Raw genomic sequence first — 11,456 nt, forward strand, 5'->3', positions numbered from 1 at the left:
GGTGAAGTCCATTTCCTTTGCAGGGATCCCGAGAGCCCCAGCAAGTGCTCACACATCCTATGGGGCACAGCCTCTTTCCTGGACTGGTGGTATGTGCTCTCCTGTTGCCTCTGAGAACTCTTTCTCCTAGGTGGCGGCCACATTCCCTGAGTCATTTCGTTTTATCTGCACAGCAGCACTGTAGTGTGGGGACAGTGTCATCCCCATTTTGTAGATGAGGAAACTGAGGCCCACCAGAAGAAACAACTTGCTCCAGGTCACATCTTATGATACCTGTGCGGGAGGGAGGCATTGTGGCTGAGGGCAGCGCCTGATCTGGACCTTGACCCTGGTTCTGGGCAGAAGAGGGGGCTGGTTGTCCAAGACAGGCCCTCCCAGGTCTTCAAGACTCCCGAGGGCCTGGGGTCTCACACTGTTACTTTAGAAAGAACCATACTTTTATTGGAGGATAGATCAAAGTCATTTACAAAATGCCTTTTGTTTTCAAAGCACAGCTTTTCATAAAAAGCAATGTCCACCTTTAATACATGCTCGAATACACAGCTGCGTGTTGAGGGGCCACCCAGCACTCGTTTAGAAATCCTCGTCTGAGTCGTCCTCGGCCCACCGGCACACCTTCCCAGGCCCGGGGCTGGCCCGGGTACCCGTGGGGGTGGGGGACTGGGTGGGGGCCAAGTTCACCCAGCCGGGCCCTCGGGGCAGCGCGTGGCTTTCTTTCAGCCTGATGATGCGGTAGTTCTCATAGTGGACGTTGTGGGTGATGTCCTTCAGGTCTTGGAGGTGGGAGCTGGGAGATGGGCAGCAGGTCAGTGGGGTGGGCTGTGGGCATCCCCCGGGGCCCCCGCAGCCTCCCGGGTTCCCCACTGGCTCACCGGATGAGCAGGTCTCTCAGGAGGGGGAACTCACAGTGGGCCATGTTCTCCACTGGAAGACACGGCACCAAACCCTGAGTGTGCGCTCTGCTCGGTGCTCTGCCCTCGGCCAGCATTGAGTAAGCGCCTGCTGCATGCTGCACCCCCCACCCCCCGCCACTGCCTGCCCCTCCCCACATTTCTCCCTGTGTTAACCCACCTCCCCTTCATTCATTCATTCATTGCTGTGTCCCCAGCCCTTGGTACAGGTGGCTCCTATAAACAGCTGTTGAGTCACAGGACTTTCCTCTGCTCCTTCAGGTGCCCCCCCTACCCCACACGTTTCCTTCTCTGTGCGTCCCCACTGTCCTTGTCTGGCCACCTCTGTGGGCACAAGGACCTTGTGGGTCCCACTTTCACTGTATCCCTTCAGGAACTGCACCTAGTGCACCCAGCACATAGTAGGCCCACAATAAATTCTGGTGAATGAATAGGGTGCCTCCTGGGTGCCAGGTTTCAATGCAAAGTGGTGGTTGTTCCCCCTCCACCCACCCTATGAGGCTGACGATTTCATGATACCCGTTTGACTGTGAGGAAACTGACGGAGTTGGGTATCTTGCCTGGGGCCACCCAGAAGCACAAAGGAACTTGATCCCAGGTCTGCCTGTTTTCCAGCTCTGGGCTTAAATCCCCACCGGGCTCTCTGGTGGGTGTAAGGATGGCAAGGGCAAGAGGCCAAGCCTCGCTTTTCAATCTGTTCTCCCTGAGCCCTCCCTAGGGTCCCTGAACTGACCTTCAATGATGCCCCACTTCGTCTTCCGGCCCAGGACACACCTCCCGTTCACCATGTGCTCTCGGTCGGCCCCGACCACAGCGAAGGGGATCCGCTCCTGCAGGGAGGAGACAAGATGGGAGGGTTGGCTCCACTGGGGACGTGGAGAGAGAGGTATGAACCCTCAGGATGCTGCCCTTTGTGGGGACAGAAAGCGGCAGGAGGAGCACAGATGTCTGAAGTCGAAGGGCACAGACTCTGATCGGTGCTTTGGTTTCCTCATCTGTAAAGTGGGAGACGCGACAGGACCGATGCAGGGCTCTGAATATTTGGGAAGGGCTTAGCATGATGAAGGGCTTAGCAGAACAAGTCTTGGAAACCAAGTGTTACTCAGAGTACATTAGTGATGTCAATTCCGTTCACATCCTATCTCTTACCTGTGAAACAGGAAAGGCAATCACCTTTAACCATTATTATAAGGTTAAAAGAGACAATTTTGCACTAGAATTTGAGGATATATACACCCCTACGTTCATGGCAGCACTGTTTACAATAGCCAAGACATGGAAACAGCTTAACACCCTTGACAGATGAAGGGATAAGGACGATGTGGGGTGTGTATACACACACACACACTCCTCACACACGCACACTGGAATATTGCTCAGGCATAGAAAGAACGAAGCAATGCCGTGTCACACTAAATGAAGTAAGTCGGAAAGAGAAAGACAAATACCATGTGATATCACTTATACGTGGAATCCAAAATATGTCGCAAACGAACCTACCTAGGAAACAGACTCACAGATGTAGAGCGCAGAGCTGTGGTTACCAAGGGGAAGGAGGGTGGGGGAAGGGTGGGGTGGGAGTGTGGATTAGCAGATGCAAACTATTATATAAAAACAAGGTCCTACTGTATACCACAAGGAACTGTATTCAATATCCTGTAACCATAATGGAAAATTATATATGTAACTGAATCATTTTACTGCAAACCAGAAATTAACACAATGCTGTAAATCAATGATACCTCAATAAAAGAAATTTGAAAAAGAGAGAGAACATTGTAAGCCAGGGGCTGGCAACCTATGGCTCCTGGACCAAAGCAGTCAAATTCATGGGCATACAGCTCTGGCCATTCATCGACTCTTGTCTATTTTGCTTTCATACTACTTTGGGAGAGCTGAGTAATTGCAGCAAAGTCTAAAATACCATTGTCTGGCCCTTCACACACAAAAAAAGTTTGCTACAAAAAAAAGAAAGTTTCTAAGCCCTTTTGTAATTCTAGTTTCTTACTTGTTCATGGCTAGAAAGTGAAAATGAAAGTCGCTCAGTCATGTCTGACTCTTTGCAATCTACAGTCTACAGTCCATGGGATTCTCCAGGCCAGAATACTGGAGTGGGTAGCCTTTCCCTTCTTCAGGGGATCTTCCCAACCCAGAGATCAAACTCAGGTCTCCCGAATTGCGGGCGGATTCTTAACCAGCTGAGCCACAAGGGAAGCCCAAGAATACTGAGGTGGGTAGCCTATCCCTTCTCCAGCAGATCTTTCCAACCCAGGAGTCAAACCGGGGCCTCCTTCATTGCAGGTAGATTCTTTATCAACTGAGCTACTAGGGAAGTCCATTCGTGGCTGCAAGTGGAGATTAGGCTCTCAAGTGCAGTATGGGGGTTTGTTTTTATTTCTAAGAATTAGGCTGTGATAGGAAATAAATTGATGCTAATAATAATAACTATGTGTTGGGGACTTCCCTGGTGGTCAATGGGCTGAGACTCCGAGCTCTCAACACAGGGGACTGGATTTGATGCCTGGCTGGGGAATTAGATCCCACATACCACAACTAGGAGTTCCTGTGAGGCAACTAAGACCCGAAGCAGCCACATACAAATAAATAAATATTTTAAAAATAGCTATCTGTTGCACACTTATTACGCACCAGCCAGTATTCGACCCTGGACAGATGTTATATGTCTGGATGATTTATTGAGAGGTTAATTTGAAAAACTTTTCTTTATTCCCCCAGTTCTAATCCAATTGTGACCAGGCTGCTGCCTTTGCAGGCCTTGGGACAGACAGTGGAAGGTCAAAGCTCTTTGAATCTTTCACAGGAAATACTGTTCATTGCTCCAGTGGGGAGCGGAAAGAGAGACTGCGTGGAGAAACTGGGGGCTAGACAGGAAGCAAGGTTTCCACGTACAGATGTGGAGTTTGTGCACTGCACAAAGGCAACCCGCCACAAGGCTGTGTAGGGTGGAATCCCATGTCTGTGGAGGCGGCTCCTGCCTTTTTCTAATCCGAGCAAAAGTGCTGTGTGAGTTAGCGGGGTCCCTCGGGGAGGCGGTGGAGGCCAGGTGTCTATGGACAAAGAATCCCAGGCCTCACCCAGGTGCTTTTTAGGAACAAGACAGACTGACTTTGAATGTACCACAAGGACAGGGAGACTGGGGCTTGGACGTGGAATTCAGTTGCTTCAGGGAAAATGAAGATATGAGTTATTTCCTTCTTTCCTTCCATCCCTTTCTTTCTCTTTCCCTCTCTCTCTTTCTTTCTATAACTTTACTGAGATATAATTTACACACTATAGCATTCTTCCCTTTAGAGGTTCAGTTCAGTATACTCACAAGATTGTGTAGCCGTCACCACAATCTAACTCCAGGGCGCTTTCATCACCCCAAATGAAAGCCTGAACCCTTTAGCAGTCACTCCCCAACTCCCTGTAAACCTCCCAGCCCCTGGAAGCACAAATCTATTTCCTATCTGTGTAGATTTGCCCATCCTGGACATTTCATGTAACAGAATCATATAACACATGGCGTTTGTGTCTGACTTCTTTCATTTAACATCACGTTTTCAAGGTTTATCCACATTGTAGAATCTATCAGGACTTTATTCCATTTGATGGCTAAGGAATATTCCCTTGTATGGATAGACCACATTTGTCTGTCCATTCACAGGTTAACGGACACTTAGATTGTCTCCACTTTTTGTTACAGATCATTCTAAATGTTCTGTTATGTGAACATTTGTGTAGGAGTTTTTATATCAAAATAGGTTTGCATTTATTTTTTTCTCTTTTTGGTCTTAAAATGCCGTAAGGTTTCCATTTCTTTTGAGAGTGGAATTGTTGGGCCATATCGTAACAGTGTTTAACCTTTGAAGAACTACCAGACTATTTTCCGAAGTGGCTGCACCATTTGACATTCCCACAAGCAGTGTGTGAAAGTTGTGGTGTCTCCACACTCTCACTAATACTTGTCATTGTCTTTTTCTTTTGCTGTGCCTTGTGGGATCTTAGTTCCCTGACCACGGGTTGAAACCACGTCCCCTGCATTGGAAGCATGAGTCTTAACCAATGGATGGTGAGGGAAGTCTCTGTCCATCTGGACTTCTCTTGTGGCGCTCAGGCTCTAGGGTCAGCAGGCTTCAGTAGTTGTGGTACTCGGGCTCAGTAGTTGCGGTACTCGGGCTCAGTAGTTGTGGTACTCGGGCTCAGTAGTTGCGGCTCCCGGGCTCTAAGTGCAGACTCAGTAGTTGCGGCACATGGGCTTGCTCCGTGGTATGTGGGATCTTCCCAGACCAGGGATTGAACCCGAGTCTTCTGCATTGGTAGGCAGATTCTTTACCCCTGAGCCACCAGGGAAGCTCCCTGTCCATTTTTAAATTGAGCTATTTGTCTTTTCTTGTTGGCTTGTAAGAGTTCTTTGCTTTGGTAATTTATTTTTGTCTGCACTGGGTCTTTGTTGCTTTGGGCCAGCTTTCTCTAGTTGGGGCGAGCAGGGGCTGCTCTCTAGCTGTGGTGCACGGGCTTCTGATTGCTGTGGCTTCTCTTGTTGCAGAGCTCAGGCTCTGGGACATGCCGGCTTCAGCGGCTGTGGCTCATGGGCTCAATGTCTATGACTCCTGGGCTCTAGCGCGTGGGCCCAGTACTTCTGGTGCACGGGTTTAGTTGCCCTGGGGGTGGGGTGGGGCATGTGGAATCTTCCCAGACCAGGGATTGAACCCACGTCCCATGCACTGCAAGGCAGATTCTCAACCACTGACCCACCAGGCAAGTCCCGCCTGTCTTTTAGTGTTGATCTGTAACAGTTCTTTTTATATTCATGATACATGTCCCTTATCAAATATATCATTTGAGAACATTTTCTTCCATTCTGGGTGTTGTTGATATGACCACTTTCTTGCTCACCTTGTTTTCAAGTGGAGATTTGTGTCTGCCAGAAATATATGAACTTTCCCCAAGTTGCAGAGAGACAAATCTTCAGATGGAAAGAATGAATGGGCAGCGCATCACCCAGACACAGTCCCACCAGCCTCCCCACCCCAGATGGCCTCCTACCCGGATCTTGCTGTTGAGGATCTTGTCATTGATGTCCTCGTCAAAGGACTTCTGAGGGTACACCTCGATGCTGTGAGTCTTCAGGTCATCCTGGATCTGCAGACCACACACAGATGACCTCAGCCCACTCTAAGATGAACTCTGCCCCCTCTACCCCCACTGACCCCAGACTCGTTCCCAGGCGCCCAGATCACCCTGTGCCTGAAGGCCTCTCGCTCCTCAATGGTCAGGCTGTCGGCCCGGGCTATCACGGGCACCACGTTCACAGCCCGGCAGAGCCGCTGCAGGAACTCAAGGTCCAGGGGCCTCAGGCTGCTCAGGCGGGGCAGCGGTGGTGGTGAAGACCCGATGAGCGGGTGCCAGCCCACGCCCACGCCAGGGTCCCTTCCTCCTCCGCCCTCTGGCTCAGCCACCTCACCAGTGCCCGGTGGGCGGCACAAAGTATACACAGCAGTGCACTCGCGTGTCGGGGATGTGCCGCTGGCGGGTGATGAGGATCTCCTCTTGCAGGTACCGCTCGTACTGCTCGTTGATGTAGCCCAGGACGGGGTCCCAGCTGGGGTGGGAGATGGTCCAGCCTCAGAAACTTGCTGGGAGCACCCCCCACCACCCCTCAGGTCCTCTGGGTGTTCTGCCCTTACAGGGCTTCCCTGTCCACAGGTGCAGTCTGTGCACTGCACAAAGGCAACCCGCCATGAGGCTGAGTAGGGGTGAATCCCATGCAGGCTCCTGTCTGTGAAGGATGCTACTGCCTTTTTCCAATTCAAGCAAAAGAGCTGTGTAGGTTAGCGGGGTCCCTTGGGGAAGGGGTGGAGGCCAGGTGTCTATGGATGAAGAATCCCAGGCCTCACCCAGGTGCTTGTGTGAATGTGTTTCATCTCCTTGAGAGCCTAAAACAACTCTGGACGGGGGATGTCGTCATCCCCAAGTTACAAAAAAGGAAGCCCAGGCTCAGAGAGCATCTGCAGCCAGGCCCAGGTGGTACACCCGGCAAGTAGTTTAACCCAGGGGTCCTGATTCTGGAGTGTGGGCTTCTATTGCCTTGCCATACTCATCAACGATGCCTTCATCAGAGAGCTAAGAGCAAGCTAAGACCTTTACATACTTGACTCCCCATGATCCTGGGAGGAGGACTGCACACACCCGTTGTACAGGTGAATAAACTGAGCCCCAAAGATGCCACATCCAGGTGGCTTCAGGCCTGATGTTTCCTGGAGACTGGAGGGGCGGGGGCCAGGGTAGCCAGGGCTTGGCCCTCCCTGCCTCCCCTGAGGACTCACCACTTGTCATTGTTGATTTGGTCCCCAAAGCCAGGTGTGTCGGTCACGGTCAGCTTAAGCTTCACACCATTCTCCTCGATGACTGTGGGGAAGAGCGGAGAGGCAGAGAGTGGGCTTGGGTGGGTGGGGTGGGGATGGGTGATGGGGGGCTCACTCACCGTGAGTCACAGAGTGCAGCTGCAGTGTCTGGGGCATGGGCACCCGCAGACCCGGCATCGTGGACTTCCATATCTTGGACTTGAAGAGCGTGTTCACCATTGTGGACTTGCCCAGCCCGCTCTGTCCTGCAAGTAACCACAGAGCCCCAACAACGGCAGAAGGGCTAGGCATGTTTCTGAAACTCTCAAATAAACTCTTTCAGAAAGTCAACCGTTTTTTAAGTATAACATAAACACAGAAAAGCATGTATTATCCCAAGTCTCCAGCTCAATGCCTTCCCCATTTTTTATTGAGGCAGAAACAAAATAAAACATAATTTTAAAATAAAATATAAGATTATATAAAATATGAATAAATAAAAATTATTTTACTCATATAATAAAAACTAATATTAACCACTGAAAGTGTACAGTTCAGGGGCACTGAGTGCGTTCACAGTGCTGTGCAAACACCATCTCTCTCTAGCGCCAAAACACTTTCATCAACCCAACAAAAATGCTACATTCATTAGTCACACACTCCCCAGTCACTAATCTGCTTTCTATCCATGGATTTGCCTATTGTGTGCATACTTCTTTTTTCCCCTTTTTCTTCTGGCCATGCTGTGCAGCTTGTGGGATCTTATTTCCCCAACCAGGGCTCGAACCCACGCCCTCGTCACTGAAACTGAGTCCTAACCACAGGCCCTCCAGGGAATTCCCTGGGTGCTTCATATAAACGGGATCACGCAGTACTTGTCCTTTTGTGTCGGGTTGCTCCCACTCAGCATAGTGCTTTCAGGCTCATCCACACCGTAGCATGCACCATGACTTCCTACTTTTTCAAGGCTGAATAATACTCCCCCGGATGGGTAGACCCCACTGTGTTTATCCATTCCTCTGCGGGTGGGCAGGTCAATGCCTTTTTACAAATGAAACAGCTGATAGATGCGGCACCAGGTGAAGAGACAGAACACGTGGTTCTACCCAAGACCACTCCTGTCGCATCTCTGTTAACAGCCCCAGGGACGGCCACTCTCCTGACTTGCACCATCAAGGAGCAGCTCTGCCCACCCACGCTCTACGTGGGGATCACACAGCACGTGCTCTTTCGTCTCTGGCTTCTCTTGGTGAGATTCCCTCATGCTGAATATTCCCTGACTACTCATTGGAAGGACTGATGCTGAAGCTCCAATACTTTGGCCACCTGATGCAAAGAGCCACCTTGTTGGAAAAGACCCTGATGCTGGGGAAGATTGAGGGCAGGAGGAGAAGAGAGTGACAGAGGATGACGTGGTTGGATGGCATCACCAACTCAATGGACGTGAGCGTGAGCAAACTCCGGGAGGTAGCGAAGGAGAGGGAATCCAGGCGTCCTGCAGTCCATGGGGTTGTAAAGAGTCAAACATGACTGAGCGACTGAAAAACGGCAATCTCCATGCTGTCTGTACTTGTAGATGGCCCATTCTCCCTGCTGGGCTGGCTTCTCAATTCCATGGACCTTGTCCCACAGTAGGAAACATCCTACGTCACAGGGCAGGATGCACGCTTGTATCTATAGCCGAAATTGTCCTTTGGGCTTCGATATTCAGAGTCGGAGCCACCCTTGGCTATTGTTACCGGCAATACGGTCACGTACAAGTCTGTACCAAGATGTACTGTCAGTGTAAAGGAATAAACCATATTTTGCAAACTTGATATAATAACAAGAATGCAAACAATCTTGTGGATAATGTTTTCTATATATTATATGTCAAGATGGTAGTATTTTTGGAATGTATTGGGTTAAATAAAAGAGATGATTAAAATCAATCTCTCCCATTTCTCTTTTTTTAAAGGAAGCTACTAGGAAATTTGAAATTGTGGATGTGACTCCCATGACATTTCTATTGGACGCCCCCTCCTTAGAAAAATGCACTTCGCTGGTGCTATACATCTGACATTTTATGTTCCATTGCATCCAGTTTATTTTGTGAGAAGCGTAGTTTTCTTTTTTTAACTGTCTTTTTTTTTTTTTTCAATATTGATTTACTTTTTTGGCTGTGTGGCAATTGGGATCTTAGTTCCCCAACCAGGAATGGAACGTGGTGGGCCCCTTGCATTGGGAGCTTGGAGTCTTAACCACTGGACCACCAGGGACGTCAGAGAAGTGTAGCTTTTGACCCACCAAATTTTGCATGTATAAAAATGCAATTCCAGGTCAGCTGACCCATGGGGAGCCTCCTAGATGGCAGACACTGTGCTAAACCCCATGAGGAAACTGAGGCAGTGAGGAGTCAGGGGCCCAGGTCACACACTGGTGGGCATTAAATCCTGGGACCACCATCTAAGTCTGGGTGTCCCCACTTCCTGCCACACACAGCCTCCCCTTTTCATGTTCTGATTGGGTTTACTCGGGGCCTCTTGGGTGATTTTTGTCTTTTCATGACTCAGCATTTCCCACTTCTCCACCAACCACACCCCTTTGAGGTACAACTGTCAGGACCACTTTACAGATGGGGAGAGTGAGGCTCCGAGAGGTGACACGTCCAGGCCCACAGGGTGGTGTCTGTGACTCAGTCCTCCTGTGAGCCCTGACCCCTTACTCACCCACCACCATGATGTTGAACTCAAACCCCATCTTCATGGCCTTGATCTTGAGTTGGTCCAGCACAGCCTCGATGCCCACGTAACCAAGCCTTTCGCAGGAGAAGGTCCTCGGGCTGGAGGCCCGTGATGAACTGGGCGAGGGGGACTGCCTCAAGGGGTCCATGGGGCCAAGGAACTACGATGCCTGTCATCTGGGTCAGGGTGGGGAGAAGGGGGTTGCTGGGGTTCCAGAGGGGGACCATCTGAATTTTCATCTCTGAACCCTGACTCCTGAGACCTGCTCCCAGACATTCCCACGCTTCACATCCCCTGACCTATGTACCCAGCTAAGTCCCCATGGCCCATGGAGCTTGGCAAGGGGTGCCTGGAGGTGTTGCCTCTCAAGGGAGACTGAATCCCTTTTCTGAGATGCACCAGCCCCAGGAATCTGTCCCTCCCCAGCCCTGGGCCCAGGCAGGCTCCCACAGCTGTGTGGCCAGCCTGGCAAAAGCCAGGGTCTGGACCCGCGGAGGGGGCACAGAGAGAGAGAGGCAGCCTCGTGTGGCACCTGGTGGCCTTGGGTCCCTGTGGGAGCCTTGAGGGGCTGCCCTCTCCTGGCAGACCCTGGTGTGTGTGGTGAGGGGGAGGGGGCAGGTGACAGTTAACTGAAGAATCTGAGCTCCACCTGCTTCCCCTGAACCCTGCGCCCCAGGGCTCCGCTGCAGCAGGGGGCTGGGGATAGGGACAGGTAAGCCACGCCTCCGGGCCCTTTTGGGCCAGTACCCTGTAACCCTCACAATGACACCAGCCTGGTTCTACAGACAGGAAGCCAGGGCCCCGGGGCAACTCCCTTGCTCAAGGTCACTGGTAAGAGGCACAGCGGGACTGCCGCCGGTTCCTCTGGCTTCCAAGATCATGCCCTTAAACCTCTCTGTCAGGGAAGGAAACCTGTGACCAGAAGACAGCAGAAAGCACACGTGTGTGTGTGTTTTCTTTGGCCTGTCCATTGCTGGTGTCACTCTGTCAACACGCTCTGTGTTGTGTCTGTGTTAACAACTGTTCTAGAAGCCTTAGGATGTTAACCTGTCAATGGTCTTCACGGGAGTAAGTGTTGTTACTAGACCTGCGCGTGTTAAGTCGCTTCAGTTGTGTCTGACTTGGCAACCCTATGGACTGTAGCCCATCGCTCCTCTGTGGGATTCTCCAGGTAAGAACACTGGAGTGGGTTGCCTTGCCCTCCTCCAGGGGGTCTTTCCGACCCAGGAACTGAACGTGCTCATCTCTTATGTCTCCTGCATTGGCAGGCAGGCAGGTTCTTTACCACTAGTGCCACCTGGGAAGCCCCAGCTTACGTAAGGGTCCAGAGAGTGGTTCCAGGTCACACAGTGAGGAGGTGGCAGAACTGGGAGCTGTGTCCTCATGCTCACCCCTACAGTCTCTTTTCTTGTTCACATCAATGTGTAGACTTCTGGTGTATCTCACTGACCGATGGACCGACACATCACTGACTC

At 50.9% G+C, this 11,456-nt stretch overlaps 1 protein-coding gene across 1 annotated transcript; it reads right to left on the minus strand.

The window, feature by feature from the left end:
* Positions 1–419: 419 nt before the first annotated feature.
* Positions 420–10,577, minus strand: SEPTIN12 (septin 12). Its single transcript, XM_069569776.1, has 10 exons — positions 10,514–10,577; positions 9,967–10,157; positions 7,399–7,524; positions 7,241–7,322; positions 6,379–6,516; positions 6,155–6,272; positions 5,961–6,056; positions 1,645–1,741; positions 873–924; positions 420–787 (listed from the first exon to the last, which is right to left on the minus strand). The coding sequence occupies exons 2-10, from the start codon at positions 10,127–10,129 to the stop codon at positions 574–576; spliced, it is 1,086 nt and encodes a 361-aa protein (XP_069425877.1). The 5' UTR covers positions 10,130–10,157; positions 10,514–10,577; the 3' UTR covers positions 420–573.
* Positions 10,578–11,456: the final 879 nt, after the last annotated feature.

Source organism: Ovis canadensis, chromosome 24 (genome assembly GCF_042477335.2).
Source record: "Ovis canadensis isolate MfBH-ARS-UI-01 breed Bighorn chromosome 24, ARS-UI_OviCan_v2, whole genome shotgun sequence".
In the NCBI taxonomy this organism is placed as follows: Eukaryota; Metazoa; Chordata; class Mammalia; order Artiodactyla; family Bovidae; genus Ovis; species Ovis canadensis.

What these genes read in the sequence shown, in the direction of transcription:
- SEPTIN12 (XM_069569776.1), bottom strand. Translation starts at nt 10,129, where the DNA reads ATGGACCCCTTGAGGCAGTCCCCCTCGCCCAGTTCATCACGGGCCTCC. An exon ending in GCTGCACTCTGTGACTCACG is followed by an intron (nt 7,323 to 7,398) that starts GTGAGTGAGCCC and finishes TCTTCCCCACAG; the next exon opens with TCATCGAGGAGAATGGTGTG. An exon ending in GAGAGGCCTTCAGGCACAGG is followed by an intron (nt 6,057 to 6,154) that starts GTGATCTGGGCG and finishes TGTGGTCTGCAG; the next exon opens with ATCCAGGATGACCTGAAGAC.